The sequence below is a fragment of the Sinohyriopsis cumingii genome, chromosome 13, assembly GCF_028554795.1.
Source record: "Sinohyriopsis cumingii isolate HCF-2022 chromosome 13, ASM2855479v2, whole genome shotgun sequence".
NCBI classification, from domain to species: Eukaryota; Metazoa; Mollusca; class Bivalvia; order Unionida; family Unionidae; genus Sinohyriopsis; species Sinohyriopsis cumingii.
In genome coordinates, this window is record NC_142973.1 from 6366495 (window position 1) to 6388625 (window position 22131).

Here is a 22131-nt window from a genome sequence, read left to right on the forward strand (position 1 = left end):
GCCATCAAAGCGGCTTTGAGTGAGTTTACCAGCCACGTTATTGTTGAGGTCGACCATGGCAACCTTGTGAGTTTCCATGATCAAACTGGAAAACTTAAAACATCTAACATGGACATTCAATGTGCTATTTTAAAGCTACTAGACGACAGCACGATACACCGGGATGAACGAAATAAGAGACTCGGTTATTTTGATTGAGGCCCAGAATGTATTTAATCGTGGTTGGATCCGGCAAGAAGGAGAAAGGTGTGTTGTTATCGCAAAGGATCTCAAACGTAACATTGTATGTGATATGTTTGCAGTAATAACGTGATTTCGCAGTCCCAGCAAATCTGATCCTGTAAAAGAAACATCCAATGGGTATGTACCGTTAAACAAACGTAATTTTGTCCCCTCTAGACAAAAATGGCGGATTTTCCCTGATAGAATCACTTCTTACGCGTACGGGCACGTGCCTAACCTAAAATAAACCTTGGCGGTGGTTCTCTGTCCATGGGAAAATATTGCGGTTACTCTCGCATACATATTCTACTAGGAGGCTTTGGTTCCGCCAAATGGTAACATGCTGACTACCTTGGAATATCAACCCAGTATGGTAATGTAAATACATTGATGGACCTCAGAATGTTAGTACTACGACGTTGTCCGTATTCCAACTTCCCCGGTGTATAACGATGCCGAAAAAAAATTGTTTCCGAGTAATCAAACGGCGATGGGTCTGAAATCGTTATAGGTAACGGTGACTGTCTTAGCATGTATTAATCCAATGGCGCTTGTGGATTCATTTATTCGGCGCTTCGATGACTGATAAAATTTGTGATACCCATTCGCGAGATCGAGCACTCTGGGTCCGAGACCTCATTAACAATTCTCGCACGTAATGATGTCCAATCTTTAGACTTCAATGGCACCACTTTCTTGCGTCTACTGGTAACATCTACAATGGTAAACGCATAACTGAACATAAATCCTTGTATCCGATCATGTGGGAGGAACAAAAGATCAGTCTGATGAATTCGTTGGGCGTTTTCACATCAAATCTTACATATTGCGGGTAGGTATAGTGGTCACAGAGCATTTTTAGCACGCCACACTTGAGCAACCCCGTGTGTGAGCTTTGCCGAGATCGCTAACTTTTCAGCAGCACTTTGGCCTTTCCAGTGACCACACGGACTGTAGTAGATTGCGGCTTGTTTAGTTATATCGATGTACTTTGCCTCCAGTGAGCATCTTAGCCCTCGTACGTCCTTTGATGATTCATCAGGCAATTCTTTCTATGTAGGTTTAATTGTATTTAAGCCATGGATAATTTCTTCATCAGCACGTTGACACGCACGGACACCACTTGATGTTTTGTACACAATATCGTGGTGCTAACATCCAGCATCAACGTGATTTATAGGTGCTTCTACGGACTTGTGTTGGTTGTTAAATCAAGTCGTATATCTAGCCGTCTTCTGGGCCGAAAGTAATTGGATCCGGGAATATGTTTATCACTTGGGTGTATACTCCACGGCTTACCATATAGCCTCGCTAACACAACACCGACATGAACTTCTTTGTTCCACATCGAACACATTACGGATTAACCATTACACATTACGGATTAACCATTACACATTACAAACCGCGTTGGATATGCAATATGAGCAATATGAAGCCATGCTTGTATTATACAATAACTGACATGACATTACGATAAATAAATATCGAGGATGCTTTCACCGTCATTCACATCTCTGCGCAAGTACGGTGACATGTGTCCAAACTGGGTTCGTTCGCACGTATGTGTTTTCAGCTTTGGCAGAAAACCATCTGTGTTATGATATTCTCAAGAAGCCCTTTGGTCGTCGAATTAGTCGTTATCGTCAATCATTGATTTCTTTTCCATGAATGACGAAGCCCCTGCCATTGATTACCTTGAACCTGAAAATAATCACCCTGTTGTATTTGATTCTGTAATGCTTCATGAAAAGGCAACTCCGCGAGAAGATGCTCCCGAGGCCGACACAAAACACAGACGTGATCAACATATCACAAAGACACTCACACGTGCGAAAAGTGATTCGGAACAAAAGTAACATGTTGATGATATTTCGTAGGAGTGACGCACACGGCCAAACAAACATTCATTGGACTTAGTGTGTCGATGATTACTAGTGGGATGAGTTTTGGATCAAGTGAGTGGAGTTTACTCAGGACCTATATAGTTTCCTTATGATTAACTTTATGATTCGCCACGCAAATATCTTGCTGGTGTGAATAAATCAACTGAACAAGCACGCAATGTATTTCATGACCACCACCAGAATTGTTATAGATGAGTATGCTGACTGACACCCTTATGTGACCCAGATTCAACTGACAGGCTGAATGTGAAAATCTCATAATGGGTTATGAACAAACGTTTGCACCGCTAACAAAGCCCATTTGCGAAAACCGCAGAAAAAGTGAAGAAGTCGCGGAAACGACGACCGCAATGATTATAACAGAAACACAACCGGGTCCGATTCGCAAAATACTCCAGGCCATGGAACAGTTAAATGCACTACCAGAGGTGGCTGTGGGCCCTGTGGTCCAAGAAGAGACAAAGTCACCACCGAGGCGCAAGTCAAGGTTACCACGGCCTAATATTCTTAACGAACTAGGCCGCAATAAAGATTAAAGAGGATGTTTTTCCACTCGACTAGAAAGATTACGTAGCGGAACTATATTACAAGACACAAGCCGATGAGGTTGCATCTGACGATTGCTTAAGTGGAAATGTCGGTAGTGGTTTAAAATGCATGCGGTAATAGGAAATGAGTGGAACTTTTCGATAATGTCAACAAATCGTTACTGTCGACGTTAACTCGTTAAAGCTACAACAACAACGATGTAATTGGGCGTGATGCTAATGACACTGCCGACGGTAAAGTTGAGGTACACAAACTTACGCTTTGGATGCCTTCAATGAGTTTCTCAGTAACCATAGACGAATGTTTGGTATCATTCATTGCGTCTGGTGTTGCATCAACGATTTAATTTCTCACGATAACCACAATCTCAACGCAAATCACCGTTCGAATAGAATTCTTTAGGCAAATAAGTACCCTATAAGATGTGAGCGCACCAAGTCCATGTTTACAGCATTTTAGCTCCTGTTAATATACACACCCAAGCGGTACGTTCAATGATATTTTCCAAAAATGTGACTTAAGTCTCCCTGTAGTTACACGATTACCAAGAACCTGCCCAAAACAATTGCTCGACTGTGAAGACTATCAAGTCGTGTGTATTTATCATTGGCTGTTGAAAAACCGGGATCGAGGCAAAAACATCGACACAGGCTTGCAGAATTTTCCAATAAGAAATTATTACGGTGTACCGGATTTATTACTTTGCCTTCCAGGATCTACACCTACTCAAGCAGTCCGTGGTGGATTTGTAGCTCAACACAAGTGTGTAAGAGAACCAGATGACACTGAATATAGATGCATTGCTGTTAGCGCCAGTGGAAAATTCGTAATTAAACCTGTCATGCTTTAAATAAAATGGCGCATCTACATAAACTTGTCACGCCCAGTCGATTTTAACTCGAAAAAATCCCACGGCAATGAAATTAAAACTCGATTTTACATTTTCCCAGGACAAGTGTTCCGTGACCGTCTAATTGATGTTTACACCGACTCAAGCGCAATAGTTTGAAGCAGCCAAACGTCAACTCCGCGTCATAACTTTTAGTCTGTTAGTGCAACTGCGATGACATACTCCGGTGGAATATTTCCATTCCTCGTTGTTGGCGTCTGCGATTAGAGGCGAAACATCTTGTGAACGTATTAAAAAGGGCAAAAAAGATCCCCGACTCTCACACTACCTCAAGAGCTGAGGGCAAACGTCCTTTAAGTAATTTTGATTTACTCGCGATAAAATCAGTCACACGTTTCCGAGGTGTCTTTATGCGGGATGAACTTGAAGCCAAAGGCTCTGTCCGCACGTTGGAAATTTGAATCGTTATCCTGTGTTCAACAACAGGATCTGGATCTCATTGGGTCGCTCACGCGGTGATACTAAAATATAATTTATATTTTGATTCCATATTGGAGGTATAGGCCAAACATTATTTTATTCCACGCTGCCGTTTCAAACTTTGACGGACGGCCCCATATGTGGACATATTCTTGTTTAAGCACTTTTCATGCGATAGAGAGTTCACCGACCCCGCTAACGCGTATTGAGTTTACCTTATCATTTAGAAGCTACTCTTGATAGTATATGAACCTCCTGCGGACACTTACGGACACAAGTCGTAACAACTCGTCGTGACCTTGATCTGGATCTGATAGGTTTAACACCAACACTGATTTGACTTAGTTTACTAGCCTGGTTGTTGTTGACGCTGACCCGGGCGAACTTGTGATTTTCCAAGATCAAACAAGTAAATTTAAAACATCCAACCTGGAAATTTCAAGATGATGTTTTGAGGCTTCAAGGGGCTCTCAGGAAAGGCCTAGCTAAAATCATTGAAATCGTTGAAATCAGAGACTCGGGTATGTCTGTTGAGTTTATAAAAATTTACGTCGTGGATACAAATACGGTATCGAAAGTTAAATAGTTTGGCACATGATGGGAGATCTTATTATGAACGGAAATTGACCGTTTAACTGATTCTAGAGTCCATGATGATGTTGGTGCAAAGACGTAAATATGCGAATGTAAATTTCACTAAGGTACCCTCGCAACCACGCGTTTAACTCCATACCAAAAACTGCTGAACAATGAAGGAGAGGAGAAAAATGACAATATAACAACAAATGATCGATTGAATAGTTTTGCGAACGCCATTTTGGTCATTGCCACTTTTATTTGCATTGAAACTTCTCTACTTTTTCTTTACTATAACAGGAGATACATGAAAAGGGAGAAAAGTCCCATATTCCTGCTAACTTTAATAATAATAATAATAACAATTATCATCATCATCATTATCACCATCATCATCATCATTATCATGGACATAATCAACAACAATAATGAAGAAGTAGCACATGGCAAATTATAGACTGAATCAAATTTGCTTTCCAAACTATCAAGAAATTGCACTAAAATCGAAGAAAAGAGCCGACGCTGAAGGTCGATGGAAGTGGAATTGCTTTGAGTTATTTATATTTTTATCTATTAAAAATCATTAGTAAATATAAGGAACATGTTTAAAAGAGGTCAAATCAGTTCAATCTGCTGCATGGAACCACGCTATCTTATAATAAGCTGTGTAAATTACTATAGTAATGTGCATTTTATAGTATAACATCTTGATACAAATGGTAAACTAAAATTCGGATGTTTCTACGTGTGTGTGTGTGTGTGTGTGTGTGTGTGTGTGTGTTTAATACAACACCTTAAGTACAAAACAAAATGCATGTAGTACTGATTCACACTGATTACACTGAAATATTTTAAAACAATCTATATAAATAATACTTTTAAAAAAAACTGGTTACTGAAACAAAATAACAGTGGATTTTGACCAGATAGCTAAACTCGATATTTAATTAGAAAACTTGCAGCAGAAGACAGTGAACACTACAGAAAATCACTTTTAAACGGCGTTCTATATGTCATCGTGGGTACAACTGATGTCCTAACCCAATCAGTCTAGTTGACCCCTCAGTTTAATGATTTTGTTTCATAACGATAAGTGGGTACCAGACGAGTTCCGTAAAATAATGACTTACATAAAATAGCCTCACCTGAAATATATATTACCGGACAAGGACAAGAAAGGATTCAATTCTTCTCCAAATAAATTCAGTTTGCTTGTTGTTATTTTGGTTATTAACACTTTCAGATAAAGTGTGTATGTGTGTGAGGGGGTATTATGGTAGAATATTCATGTATGACCTATAGCATATAAAAATTGTTTATTTGGTACATCCTGTTTTTAAAACTCCATCAATAACACAAATCTCTGCAAGGTCAAGTGAGGTCGCGTGTTGCTTTTAAGTAAATGGATAATTGGTCGTCTAGTAATTACAGTAGCTCATATTATATTTAATCAAGAGCGGCCAGAAATTCTATTACAGTAATAAAAAATAACAAAAATCGTGTCTAGTAGTTTAGACGGTGTAGTTAGCTGTTGGCTCGCGTCGAAATTTGCCATCCACTTGTCAATTGCATTAACTGACTATATGGATTATATACAATTCGGAATTTTTCTTCAAGTTTTAGCAGTAGCAATGGTATGTATAACATCTGGGGCGAATTTTGTCGGGAATTAGAAGCAGGTTAATTGATCTGATAGAGATAAACGATCAAATTCTTCTCCCCCATCTCGTTGTCGCACGCACACATACACGTGCGCGCTCACATACAAACAAGAACACTGTTTTATTTGGTTCATGTCAAGGACACACGTATTTCGATGCGATAGCTGTTCTGATAATGCTTCGATTTCTGCTGGATATTGAAGACACTTTAGGAAAGGCCTACTGTAACTGATCGTTTTGAATAACATTTTTTATATCACGATCAACTACAATGTTTTGAATTATTTTCTTACGCTCACCTATTTTCTTTCTATCGAAGGCATGCATTTTTGGAATAAATAATAATACTTCAAGTCACTGGTACAATCTCCTAATTGCACTCTATTTTCAGATTCATCCCTCCATTGGACAGGATGAAACTGTCGATGTTAACATGCTGGAGGAAATACGGCTTTGGCCAGGGGGAATAATTCCTTACAATCTCCCACAGACTGTGTACGGTACGAATTTAATACGTGTATTTCCTTTTAAATTAGAAAGTTTGCTAAGTATCAGATCAATTATGTACTGTCATTTTCAGAACACTGATTATGAAAAGAAAAGGAACATACAAAATCAAATCAATTTCAAACCAACACATGCCAAAACAGGAATGACTGTGAATGTCATTACGAATAATTTTCAGTAACTCAAAATGTTGATGGCCTAAAATTGTTTTGTTCGAGTTTTCGACAATTTAAAACTGTTGAGGTTGCCAGGTAAGAAATAAAAATTCGAGTTGTGTCGAGTATTATTTACTGGTATTATATATGTTATCGAAATTTAACTGCATTTACCAAATCCAGATATGATAGCCTTAGTTTAAAACTACACACATACACATATATTTTGAATCTAGGGATAGTACTCTCCTATATATATATATATATATATATATATATATATATATATATATATATATATATATATATATATACCACGCCAAAGAAGCCATCTAGATTGCTAAGTACAAGACTTTTTACTCGTTTGTTCTTGAATTGCATACGTAAGTATGTAGACAAGTAGTTTTATTAGAATGAAAGCGAATTTTACGCTAACTGAAAGCTATCTTTAAACTAATAAAGTTTTTTATTTCTAAATTTGCCAGAACCTAAACAGAGAGCTAAGATCCTGGCTGCCATGAGACGATGGGAAGATGTTACATGTATTAAATTTGTACCTTGGACGGACAAGCTGGAATCGAAGTTCAGAGAGAAGCGTTACATCAACTTTTTCAGTGCTGGAAAGTAAGCTTGTATTTGTGATCGACACAAATTGGCGTTATATATAAATGGGTGCCGTTTACCAGCGGACCTGGGTTTGAATCTCCGTAGAGTAAGAATTAAAAAATTCTCTAAACTGTATGATCGTATTATTTGTATTAAATATCAATTCTGCCTACTACTATCAATCATTCTTTTATAGAATCCAGGGATAGCCTGTATATTTATAATTCTCTATAATTCATTCTATATACCTTGATTTCTTTCATAGGATTCCGGAATGACTGTATGGATACATGAAAATTAATTACTAGGTCTACACACGAGTGTCTATGACACCGATTGAATAGCATCCTATTTTGGTGATATGTGCTTAGTCGTAAGGGAATATGGCCTCGTGTGTGCAGGCAAGACGATGGGTGTCGTTTACCCACAGACCTGGGTTCAAATCTCTGTAGAGTACGAATTAAACATTCTCTAACCTATATGATAGTTATTATTTGTATTTTATATTGACAACACAAACAGGCGGATGTAAGTAAGGAGATAATTTTGTAATGCACATCTCATTATTAGCCGTATCCAATCATAACTATCCCATATATAATTTTGTGAAATGGTGTCCAATCATAACTATCCTGTATCTTCTCTAGTGAAATGGTGTCCAATCGTAACTATCCTGTATCTTCTCTAGTGAAATGGTGTCCAATCATAACTATCCCATATATAATTTTGTGAAATGGTGTCCAATCATAACTATCCTGTATATTTTCTAGTGAAATGGTGTCCAATCATAACTATCCTGTATATTATCTAGTAAAATGGTGTCCAATCATAACTATCCGGTATCTTCTCTAGTGAAATGGTGTCCAATCGTAACTATCCTGTATATTATCTAGTGAAATGGTGTCCAATCATAACTATCCTGTATATTTTCTAGTGAAATGGTGTCCAATCATACCTATCCTGTATATTTTCTAGTGAAATGGTGTCCAATCATAACTATCCTGTATCTTCTCTAGTGAAATGGTGTCCAATCATAACTATCCTGTATATTTTCTAGTGAAATGGTGTCCAATCATAACTATCCTGTATCTTCTCTAGTGAAATGGTGTCCAATCATAACTATCCTGTATCTTCTCTAGTGAAATGGTGTCCAATCATAACTATCCCATATATTATCCAATGAAATGGTGTGCATAGCGGTTTTTTATGGGGATGGGGACAAGATACAAGCCGCGTACCCTTCCATACTCAGTATTTAATGCATCAAGAATAGAGAGTAAAATGTTCAAAACTGAGATTCAAAATGAGGATACATTAGACATTAATATAAAATAATATTTCTCTCTAACATAAACGTAAACGACGTTAAGTCACTTATATCCCTGAACATACAACAGACTGCCAATTCTACTAGAAAGTCTACAAACACTAAACAGAACGTATCACTGGAAAATGCATTTTACTTTTGAAAGAAAAACAAAATTCCTCATATAAATATACACAAAATTGTGGACAAAAAGAAACATAAAAGATTTGTTGGAATCTTTTATAAAATGTTTTCTGAGAAAAGCGAAAAGAGTGCATAAAATGGTACGTAGGGGAAATTTCAGTAAATTAAAGATTTTGAAGTTGCATTAGCATTCAAAATTTGTGAAATTAACATTAAAATATTTTGCATGTTGCAGTTGCTTTTCAAGAAATGGCTATCACAAAACTCAGCCCCAGTTGATTGGACTCGGCCCTAAATGTCTTTCGGTGAGTATTTCTTTCATGATTGACACTGCTCTAATCATTTCTGTCCATGCTTGTAATCAGGTATCACTTTTTTCAGTAGTTAATTTCATTTAACAGTTCCTTCGTTCTTCAATATTTTTAACAGGGTCCATTTTATAAATGTATGTTTGGTACTAGAATAATTTCTAGTATACTGGCCAAACGGTAAGTTATAATAAAAGTAATAAAAAAACACAAACAAAATTACTTTAAAATGATCAGAAAAATTGATTCATTCAAAGGCGCATCTCTATAAATCCAGTACGATTAAAAATAATAATAACTGCCGACGATTTAACTTAAAATGTCACAAAATTTTGATACCGCGACATAAATCACTAAGCATAGGTGTATGGATATCATTTGAACTAACGAAGAAAAAAACTCTGTCAAGAACCGAACCACATACCCATCGCACTGTAATTAAGCATGACACGTGTAGGCCATGGAGCCAAATGGGAAACATTTAGTAACACACTGTAAAATTATATTTTACAACCTTTACCTATGCATATGATGTCGTTTACACTCTGCTAAAGGTAAAACAACCACTGTAGTGATATTAGCTTAAATTAATTCGGTTTGGTGATTTGGTCCAGTAACGTTGCAATTTGATGATTACCTTGATTTCTGACTGTGCAGATACATTGTTGAGCAGAACTATAATATTATTCTCTTGATGGGTTTAATTAAAAAATAATTGCACTATTTTACATTTCACTATGGTCCAGTAAGCTTTATCTTGTTTTAAATGTTCTTGTATCCTTTACGAGATGTTGATAAAAAAAATATGTAGTCTATTCATTTTTAATGATTTTCAAAATACACAAAAATCTTGCCAGTCTATTATCTTGTTACGGAATGTAAAACCAAACTCCGCATATATTTAGAGTTTTGATTTGTCCTCTTACCACTTCAAGAGATGGTAATACACAAAAAGGAGTTGTTCAGCATAGCAAATCTCGTACTTCTAACACGAAGGAATAGTTGTAACCCACTATAATTAAAAAATCGCCCGCTTCAAAGAAGCCGAACTGGTATAATTAATACAATTTTGAAAAATCATCTCGTCGTTAACAAATGCTCTCGTTTATTACCCCTCATAATATCGCATTGGATGGTTAAAATCAGATTGCTTCTGTTATTCACGGTTTCAACGCGGACAAAATAATGGCTCATTTTATTTTTCTTCAAAGGAGAGTACAGCGAGCTTAACGGGTGCGTGACATTGCTATTGATTCCAGCTATTTTGGGTCAGCGTCAGCGGCGTGCAATCCAACCTCTAACACTTTTAGGGAAAACAAAATACTGGTGTATGGAATTTATAATCTAATTTCATGATCATTTCTACCATACAAACTTTTTCTTTTACATTTATTGAAAATAGTATACAACGCCTTTTCCCCTCTGCAATGAACTATTGTGTAGGTTTGCCACGTTACAGTTGTTAAGGTGCTATAGGAGAAGGCGTTATTTAAATCTCCAATCTTGCTGTTTTTGAACCTTTCCCAACTGATGGATTCCCAATTCCGCCCACCCGTCAGTCAAACGGAAATATAGGTACAGAATAGGCTATGGCTTGCTGATTACTGCTATGGCTGGTTAGGTGCGAATGTTGTCCGACTTGTTGTTCAGTATCAGTCACTATATAGAATATATACAAAATATTTAAACAGTAAATTCTCTATAAAATTTACCATCCGATTCAGTTCATTGCCCACTTTTATATTTACTTTGCTTTACGTATTGGGGTTTCGCATGATAAGAATAAACTACTTTGAATTGCACGATTTCGTTTGGTATTAATCTCTAATAGGATAGAAACTATTGAGGACTAACTGAATTTCTCTCACTTTTAGAGGGTGGATGTGTTTCGTATTACAAATATTTTCTTTACCGTTTGTTTCATCCTTCTTACAATTAACACATAAAACAATTAAATAACAATGGCACAGTACGTTCTACAAGCATTACATACATACATACATACATACATACATACATACATACATACATACATACATGCATGCATGCATACATACGTACGTACGTACACAAATTTAAAAGCTAATTTTAGAATTAAAAAGTATCACTAAAATAATTCATTCCAATAAAAATAATTATTGAATTTCGGTTCACTTGATTTTCGTTTTTATAAAAGGTATTACTTGATAGCTAGTTTGATTCAATATATATTTTGAAACATTATCGTTTTTATAAAAGGTACTACCTGATAGCTAGTTTGTTTCAATATATATTTTTAAACATTATTTAAACAGTTGTGTAATATGTTCCAATCATTAATGACGTTGGAGAAGAAAGTCGTGGAAGCTCTATTACTGACACGTTGTGTAACATAATTAAATTTACTTGTAATTTTCAAAATGTAGTAAACGTTAATTCTTACAAAATTTTGTGTCATATAATAATAATAATAATAATAATAATAAGAAGAAGAAGAAGAAGAAGAAGAAGAAGAAGAAGATATATAACGATATAATTACAAAAACAAACACCATGAAATTAGAAAAAAAAAACATAACAAACATTATGAAAATATTTAAAGTAGGAAACATTATTAGGTCTTAAACTTTGTTACTGCAGTCGAAATAAGTGCGGTTTAAGAGCACTATTGAATGGGATCACTGTGTCTTTGTGTCTAAGTTCAATGGGCAATTCATTCCACGTTGCTGGGCCCTGGGATGCAAAATAGCGTTGTCCATATGACTTCGTTTTCATAGTGGGAATAATGAGTATACAATTGTCAGAAGAGGAGCGTAAGTATACCACTGGTGTGTACACATTGGTGAGGTCGGATAGATATGTTGGACTGGAGTCCGTCAGTGAAACGTAGCACAGATAACAAATGTTGTGTTTGATTCTGGATCGAATGGATAGCCACTATAGGGTACAGAGCAGCAGGGAGGTGTGCTCTGATCGTGGTACTCTAAGTATGATCCGAGCAGCTGTATTTTGAACTTTTTGGAGTAGATATTGAGATGAACCAGACAGAATTGAGTTACAATAATACAGTCTTGAAAGTACTAATGAACACAAACAATTTCTAATGGCATCAGCTGAAAGATATTAGGAAATGGAGATGCAGCCTTGCATATTTTCATATAATGTTGGTGCAACGTGAGAGTACTTTCCAGAGTAACACCTAGGTTTCGTACTGATTGTGTGAATTTAATGTTGGTGTTGCTGATATTTATTGTTTGAGGTAAAGGATGTAAATGAGAAAGTCTTTGTGTTGTAATCAGAATGGCCTCAGTTTTTTTATCATCATTCATCTGCAGCTTGTTTCACGTCATCCATGATTTCACATCAGAAATGTACCTCTCTACACCTTGGATGGCAGCATCAACTTCAGTTGGGTGGCTAGATTTGTATATTTAGGTGTCGTCAGCGTACAATTGGTGAGACACTGGATGATGATCTATAACACTTGAGAGCGGCTGAGTGTATAGAATGAAGAGAACAGGTCAAAGAACAGACCCCTGTGTCCTGTTGACCAAGTAGGACTTGAACCACAGTAAGGATGTATCGTGAATGTCAAATACATGCTGGAGACGGTCAGGTAATACGGTATATTGTGTCAAATGGTGCAGACAAATCAAGGAGGGTGAGGACTGTAATCTTTCCGCTGTCCAAAGCAGAGAGAATGTGATTAACTACTTTTAGAAGAGTAGTTTCAGTACTGTGGCAAGGGCGAAATGGAGATTGTACATTGCTAGAAAGACTGTTAGAATTCAGATGAGATACAAGCTGGGATAGAACAACCTTTTCTAAGATATTTTATGTGAATGGGAGATTGGAAACTGGGCGGTAGTTCTTTAAATCGTTATGGTCTAGTGTTGGTTTCTTCAGCAGGGGCATTACATAGGCAGTTTTGAAAAATGATGGGGAATTTCCCGGATGAGAGAGAGATATTAATAACATCAGTTAGTGAAGGCAATACTGGCTCTAAGCACTCAAGCAGCAGTGATGTTGGAATTGGATCAAGTTCACATGACTTTGGTGCACTCTTCATCATGATTGTACGTACGAAATCCATAGAGACAGGTTCAAATGCTGCAACTGGTTGCCGCTGAAATTCTTTTTCCCAACTGTATGGTGACGTTGAGTCAATTGAAATTGTGTTGTCAGGCTTATCACAAACGGTTTGTACTTTGTCACGGAAGAAATTTGCAAACAGGTCCGGAAGGTCGATTGGAGAGAAGGTAGTTGGAAATGGTGTACCTTTGTTCCTTGACATTAGCTTGTTAGTAATCTCGATGAGCATTTTGCAGCTGGAACTTTCCGTGATCTAAGTACTATCGTGGGCTCCTTTCGCTGCATGGACTATATTTGTAATATTCTTCTTAGCGGCTTCATAGATTTGCTAATGAATAGTGAGTCTGCTGGGAAGCTAAAGCCTCTCAGCTTTACGGCGGTCTCTTTTAGGAGTGCGAAGCTGGTCCGTAACACTGCTTCAGATGGACTTTTCTCATAATTTTTTCAATTGTTTTACTGTTCTTTCCACTTTTAGCAATCTTACAGTTTAAAACTGTGTCTGATGCTAGATATGGGATCAAGGTTACGTATAAATCATACTTTGTTATTCCTAGTTATTTTGCGTTTTTGAGATGTATACCAATTTAGGCATACCACAACGAACATAAGTTAAAGAATTACACTGTATTTGAGCAGAGAATGTTTTCTTTTCTAGTGTTCAGCAATAAACATTTACTTTGTCTAAAGAAAAAAATGATACAACTGACTATAAATACACCCAAACGTGAGCTCTCTGTGTTGAGATCTAAATATTTTATACACTTTTTATAGTTTATTGTATGACCATTCAGGTTATCTTGAATTTTCCGATTTTTAAAAAATGTTTTTCGTTATGAGCCAATAGTTTGCATTCAATCTTACCCAAATTTTAGCTATTGTTTGTTGTCGGTGAGCCAAAAATTGTATGATTCCACTTGTTTCCCAAGCTTGTTTTGGAATGTAAGTAGTGAAGTGGGGCACCCTACGTACAATGGGAATTAGCATTACAGGGACCCCTGGGTCACTCTACGTACAATGGAAATTTAACATGGCGAAAAATCGTGGGTCACTCTACGTACAAGGGGAATTTAACATGGGAATAAATCGTGGGTCACTCTACGTACAAGGGGAATTTAACATGGGAATAAATCGTGGGTCAATCTAGCGTCAAGGGAAATTGAATATAGGATTTTTTTTAAAAAATAAAAAAAAAAATAAAAAATTTTTTTTAAAAAAGGGGTAGGCAATTCAAAAGACTATCTCTTTTCGAGAAATATGGCTGGCCCTGAAAAGGGCCTTTGGGTTTTCTTCTTCTAATTTCTTCTTTTCCTCCACCAACTTCTTATTTTATCTCCAACACTCTTTCTCTTCTTTTTTTTCTCCTTCTCTTCTTTCTTCTCTTCCTCCTCCTCTTCTTTCTTCCTCTTCTCATTTTCCTCTTCTTTTTCAATTTTTTCGTTCCATGTTCTTATTCTTATCTTTTCCTCTTCATCCTCCTTCTCCTCCTTTATTTCTTTCAACAGATCACTGATGATTACCTTCATTTTTCGTAAATTGTTTATCTCCATCTTCACTCGATGGGGACTATATGAATAGTGATCCTCGTTTAGGTTAACCAACATTTGCTCTATCATTCCTAAATTGTCGAGGACGTTTTGCAATTTTTCCATTTTGTCCATTTGGTTAGAAGCCATCTTCTTTGTATTCTTTGCAGAATGGTTTGAACAACGAGCACTGTGGGTTCTTATACGAAAAGCGCGAACGTGAAGGAAAACATCCCCCTAAAACATCAAATGGATCTTACCTAGATGATGACCCAACATCGCGCGGACGTGAAGGAAAACATCCCCCTACTTTCTCATTTCATATAATAAAACCCTAACTATACTCTTCACATACGCTAAGAAACCCATAATCTACTATTCACACTAACATACCTGAGCTCTTACAAACACAAACACACAAACACACAAACTCATACCCTCACACTATCTAAAATAAGAGTTAGTGTTTATATACACACTACTCTACCTACACACATTGGCAAATTAATAGTTATTTCTTTTCTAGAGTATTGGGTAGCCCTGAAAAGGGCTGTTTTTGTTTGGAACTTCATGGACACCTGGTTAATGGTGGCACCTTCCAGGCCTGGCGCCACATACACATCTTATCCCCCAGTTACTTTTTACCTTTTGGGGGGAGAGAGCAGAGGCAGGATATGTCGCTTCAGAATCCCAATTTTCACTCTCTGGGATTTTGAAATTTCTTCTCTCCTTTTCCTCCTCCTCTTCTTTGTTTCTTCTTTCCTCTTTATATCTTCTTTCTTCTTCTTTATATCTTCTCTCCTCCTCTTCTTTGTTTCTTCTTTCCTCCTCTCTTATCCTTCCCTCCTCGACAATGGCTTCCGCGGCCAGTTCATTTAATATGCGCCTGGCATATTCCAGATGCACATGAAGCTCCAACAGTTTCTCAAGTCTCGTGTTCATTTTTTGGTGTTGATCAATCAACAAGGGTAGCTGGACTGCCGAACGAGTTTCAATTTATACTGAAAGCGCGTACGTGAAGGAAAACATCCCCTAAAAACATAAAATTCATCTTACCTAGATCATGACCAAGAAACAACAACGCGCGGACCTAAAAGAAACACTCACTCACGTTTTTATGCTACCCATCACTTCAATAGACTATCCACATACGCAAGGCAATCCAATCTAACCCCAAATATACACCTCAAACAGCCAAACAACTAACATCATTTTAATCTACTATATACATCAATCTATTTTTTCACTTACAAACACAATTACACTAACACACAAACTCATACCCTCACATTCTTTAATAAAGAGTTAGTGTTTATTTTCACACTACTCTACCTACACACATTGGCAAATCGATCGTTACTTCTTTTCTAGAGTATTGGGGTAGCCCTGAAAAGGGCTGTTTTTTTTGTTTGCTATGGCATTCTTTTTTAGTTTCTAAGAATGCGATGTCCTCTGAGGATAGACTTTCTGGCGATAGGTCTGCTTCTTCGGAAAGAGAAGAAGAACTCTTTGGTGTCGATACGGCAATCGACAAAGCCTCTGTCAGGTTCAGGTTGCTGCTGCTGTTGTTGTTGTTGTTGTTGTTGTTGTTGTTGCTGTTTTTGAAGTCTGTACTTCTCTGTCCATTCTTCTTTCTCCCTGTTCACTTCTTCTCTGAAGAGCTCTTCTATCAGGTCTTCAGTGATTTTTAACATTCTCACATTCTCTATTTCTTCTGGCTTCGGTATCAGACTGTGTCTGACCCTATGCAAATTCACGTAGGCTTCGTTGAGCTTAGCTAGTTTGGAGCACATCTTCGTAGGAGGATGAGTCGACAATGGATGGTTAGACTGGAAACAACCCCGGTTCTTAAAGTGAAAGCGCGGACGTGAAGGAAAACATCCCCCACACGGTTTTCGAGTCGCAACGTTCAGTGATTGTCATGAGAGGGATAGTAAGAAATGAAAGAGCATCAATTCAACATTCTTATAGCTAAACAAAAGACAAAAGCATTTTTTCAAAACACAACATTTTTTATTCAAAAATCACTTAACACTAAACAACAACATTTCTAACATTTTTAACAATAATCCAACACTATAACATCAAACAATTTTTTTCAAATCACAAACATTTTTTTCTTCAAATACTAAGTACTTTGAACAGGGCTGACAACGTTGTGAATGAAATTGTGATTTCCACTGTTGGAAATCATTAGGCCATTGATGGACACTACGTTTCCTAGCTTGAGACAAAAGATAAGCATAATGGTCACAAAACCATCGATCTACTTTCACATCGTTTCTAGCAGAAGAACGAGGATCAAAATGAGTCACTAAATGTTCTAAGGAATAGCCCAGGCTGCGATGATGCAGAAAATACACACAGTACTGTCCACACACCAAGGAATCTGTGCCTTGTAATTTCACGTTATTGAATCGGGTGGTTTGAGCATTTCTTCTCATAAAGTCGATGATATCGTCTTCCAAAGGGGGCAATCCGTACGAATCGAAATATTCCACACATCCTTCTTGAGGAAAGTAGACGGCTACCCAGTGGGTTCCTGGGAGATGACTTTCGTCCGTGTTGATCACGTAAGCTTGATGGTCTTTAGGTTTGCGATGAGGGAGTTCATCTTTAGCACAGACGACAGGATTCCAAGAAGCCGTATACGAACTATGGTTCAAAAGGTAATAAAGTTCCCAGGTATCCATTGATTTGTGTTTTTTTCTTCTTCACAGGTAATAATAAGTCGTCAATTCGATCCTGACTTTTTGCTTGAAAATGTCTGACGAATAAACGGTTATTCGTTCTGTTTCCTCACTCTGATTCAGGAGAGCTTCGATACGATGGATCTCTTGAGTGGTTAATGGTGGACAAGAATGTTCACGCAAGTCTTTATACCACTGGTGCAACACGTCTTTGTTTGAGATGAGACTCCAAGCTTCGTCCAGATACTCGTCCAATTTTTCTTCTTGACTCAACATCAGGCATTTATCGTGTTGAATTTGACTGGGATGATCGTTTTGACATCCATAACAATTTTTCTTGATCAATTCCGTCATTTTGTCGACCAAGTGTTTGGCAAAACAGGAGACTAAATGAGCTTCTTGTTCTGGCCATCTCGACTTCATCATGACAATTTCTTCGTCTTTGTCTTGGGATTCTCCTTCCACGGTCTCCTCACATTTCATGTCCAAAGTTTCTTCACTAGGTAAAGAGGGATAACAGTCTTCCATGGCTTCTAGTAATCTAGAATGACTTCTCTCAAACTGTTGATTTCTATCGTATTGTCAAATTCTGCATACAGGATCACGTTCAACGTTGGATCAGCAGGGTCTCGATTTGCAAACTGAATTTCCACACGAATCTGGCCAGATTTTATAGGGTGGAAATGTCCCTCGTCGCTGCCTTGGTCTGGAGTGAAATCGAAAGCCCACAAAGCGTAGCCTCCTGCATAATCTTCGTACGTAATACCGTGACTGGTATTGGTTCCTAACTGTCCGGTGGCTTCGTACAGGGACAAGTACGATCTCAAGTAATTGTTCTGGGCAAAGTTAGGCTCAAAGGGTCGTGTACACAAGGTCTTGCCGTCACGACTGACTTCGATTTTGGACACGCTAGAGTGTCGAAACTCAAAAGGATTTTCGTTATGAAGTCCATTGAAAGCTGAATTCCTGACGATACCAACGATCAAACGCTTGGGTAACTGTCCTTGGAACAGATGATCTTCGATCATGGATCGCTGTCCAACAGGAATGGTGAACGTTTTCACTTCCACACGTCGTATGGGATACTTGGCGGTCGTTCTGCTCAACGTCTGACTGATGTCGTTTCCCACTTTAGGTAACACTTCCACACGGCGTACGTAAAGTCTGGCTTCTTGGATAACAGTTTTGTATTCGTTGGCATGGGCCATCAAATGGAAAGCGGCAGTGCTACGATTCAGTCTCAGGCGAATATCAACTCCGTTCAGTAAATACTTTTCTTGTAACCACATGTCCAAATGCAAACGATCCATCAGTTCTAAACTACGTCCTTGCAAAATTTTAGTTCTACGTGTGTTAAACCCCACATTGTGAGGATTGTCATCTTCTGTCAGGGCTGTGTCGCTAAACGTGCCTGCACCTGCCGTGTCAGGTTTCCATACCACGCAAGCATCCAGATGAGTATTCTTGGCTTCTTTTCCGTACGTCAAGAGATTTTCCAAGTAGGCACGATATGGGTAAGTATCCATGCTGCTGCTGACCAGTTTGTTATTCAAGTACAAGTCCACTTCGCTGAACAAGGAATGCATGAAATTGTTGACGGGCGCTACCCTATCATTGGCTCCAGGATTGGTGTTGTCAGTTTTGATCACTTTGACTTTCAAATACAGGTAACTGCTATTCAGATCGATGTAATCTTCGGGTTGTCCTTTGATTTCGAACTCGATGGGAGCGGAATCCGTCAAAGAGGAGACGGGATGAAATTCCACCCACTGGGATTCTTGCATCGTCATCATGGTGGGGGGCATGGCAAACATTCCAGTTCCGTCTTGGAACAAGCACATGACTCTCGGTGCATCATTTTTTCTGTGTCTCAATAATCGAAAACGTCTAAGTCTCGAACGGTTCTTCTTTTCTTGGCTTTTCTAGCTTGAAGTCTGGTGAAAGGGTGTTTTCTTCGTCGTCTCTTTCTGCCTTGTCCTTGCTGAATGCCTGACTCGGTAGCGTGCAGGGCATTTATAGGTGTGTCTCGTCGGCCTAAAATGTCTTTACCCGTTTGCTGCAGGACATTTTTGCCTGCCCTCATGAAGGCTTCTTTAGGGTTTTGTTTGTCGATGATGACATTTTGGAGAAATTCTTTGCCTTGCGTCAGTGCCGCATCTTTCAAGGCGTGCAATCCGCGTGTCACCATCGGTTTCAACACCGGGGCCACCGAACGAAAGGCCGATTTTAACATATCTCCTAAACCGTGTCCTCGCTGTCGTGCAACCCCTTGGTACACTGGATACATGACTTGCTTACGAATCGTGAGAGAACCGTTTTCGAAAATGGAGTTTCACCGTGACTTTTCCTTTGGTGAATGCAATATTTTGTCCCAAATCTCCTTTTATAGTAATGTTGACCGTGTCCAAATACGACTTGCTGACCGGCAAATAATGAGGATGGACAAATTCGCGGTGAACGTGGTAAGTGTTTCCACCTTCCTCGTCAGCGTTTGCGGCAGAATCCACTTTGAAAGGAATGACACGCAGTAACGGCACGGAGGTGTGTCCCACCACGTTGTATTCCACCACATCGGAGTACACGAACATCAAATTCAGTCCTTGGTTCAGTTCTACTGGGGTACGAAATAACTTGCTAAAAGACTCGTTGTCGTAAACGATGGGTAATTCGTTGTTCTTGAGTATGCTCATTCTCAGGTTCATGTCTCCGCCCAACATGTCAAACAATTCAGGACAAAATAAAATGGACATGATTTTACTCCGCTCAAATCTCATCGAGAAGCGACGAGCTACTTTGTGGTACTCCATGGTGAAACTTATTTTGGCATGCTCCAAAGCTTTCCCAAACACGCCATTAAACTTGGCAGCTATGACGTTGACCAAATGTTGACCACTGAAATAATAACCTGGGGGAATTAAAAAGTGGTAGGTCCATTTTTGAGTTTTCTCATTATAGATTTTATTGTCATACGTGACTTTCTTATTCAACTCCTGTTGCAATGACTCGTCATGAACTTCCACATTAAAAAAATTTTGATTGGGAATGACATTGAGGACTTGGGTCGGGTGAATGATTTCCACTAAAGCCACTTCCCAATGGGCTTCGTGATCTAAGGGGATGGCCTGAGGTAATTTGGCCGTGTAACAGCACAACGTGTTGTGGGGAAACACCTCCATGGAACTGTCACTGGGTAAGGTTAAGTAAAATTGGTTTTGGTGACTCATAATTCCAGAGTTCTGTGGCTGTCCGAGGGAATATTAGTGGATGTCAGAGGTGTGTCTCCGCCCAAAATGGGGTTCTGGTTGTGGTTGTTGGAGTGGTGACTGGCACTGGCACTGGACACAACGTTCCCGTTCGAGGAGAATTTCAGGGAGGGATTGGGAAGCAAGTAACCGATGCAACTGCTCAATAAAATGGTCCACAATTGTTTGTCTCCTTGTTGCAAACTCAAATTGGCGATGGCTGCCCCGATGACACAATACACCACGAAGATTTGGCAGAAAAAGACGATTTGCGTTTTAGGCACACGTTCTCCACACCACACCCACAAGGGTTGTTTTTGTAAATCTTGCACAGAAGAACTAGGGGAAGAAGGACTGGTCGACGTAGCTGCGTCTGCTGCTGTGTGAAAGGGCATGATGGTCACTTCTTCTTTTTATAGTCGATGACTTGCGAAGCGTCGATCCAAGAATCGAAACTGGGTGGATATCCTTTCCAACGTACTTTGACTTCTTTGACACGTCGTTTGCCCACTTTACGGGTTCTGCGTTCGAGAATGCTTTCGATGTCGTACACGTCGTCTTCTTTTTTGGTGACACGTTGTAACTCGGGCAAATAAAACGTTCCTTTGAGTACTTCTCCGTTCATGTCTTCCAATTTATAGACGGCAGGATGACGGCCATGTACTCGTCCAGTGACGCGAAACAGTTCGGTCGTCCAGTTAGGTAAGTAACCTTTGTCGAAAGTGCGTTTGGTTTTGCCAATGCGCACCCAATCTCCCACGGTCAACTCTCCACTTTTCTTGGGGACAGCCCTCGTCGGGGACGTACCGAACAGGCGCTCGAACACCAGCACTTCGTTGTCGGGAGTCACGTCTTGCGGGGCACGTCCGATGCTTCGATGGTAAGATTGGTTGTACGCTTGCACCAGGTGCGGTAAGATGTCGATGTACTTCAGAGTGTGGTGATGCGTAAAATATTTCCACATGCGTTCTTTCAAAGTACGTTGAAAACGTTCCACGATACTGGCTTTGGTTTCGGGATTCTCGGTGGTAAAAAAATGAATGTCACGTTTCTTTAATTCTTTTTGGAAAGCTTGGTTCAGAAATTCGGTGCCTTTGTCCGTTTGCCATCGAAGAGGGCGACGACCGCTTTGTTTCAACACCCGTTGCAGGGCTCGCACTAACTCGCTGCTCGATTTGGAAGTCAAGGGCACGACCCAGGCAAATTTGGAAAAGACGTCGATGACACAAAACAAATATTTGTAGCCGCGATTGTAGCTGGCCAAATGAGAGACATCGGCTAAATCGGCTTGCCATTGATGATCGATGCCTTCCACTCGGGTGCGACTTCTGGCA

At 38.9% G+C, this 22131-nt stretch overlaps 1 protein-coding gene across 1 annotated transcript in view; it reads left to right on the plus strand.

Annotated features, from left to right (window-relative positions):
• Positions 1-6061: 6061 nt before the first annotated feature.
• The window catches only part of LOC149784897 (blastula protease 10-like), a 63043-nt gene continuing 46973 nt past the window's right edge, over positions 6062-22131 (plus strand). The window contains exons 1-4 of the mRNA XM_089978483.1: positions 6062-6218; positions 6637-6745; positions 7393-7531; positions 9199-9268. Of these exons, the coding sequence (XP_089834609.1) occupies positions 6168-6218; positions 6637-6745; positions 7393-7531; positions 9199-9268 (369 nt within the window). The 5' untranslated portion in view covers positions 6062-6167. The remainder of the gene's footprint in view (positions 6219-6636; positions 6746-7392; positions 7532-9198; positions 9269-22131) is intronic.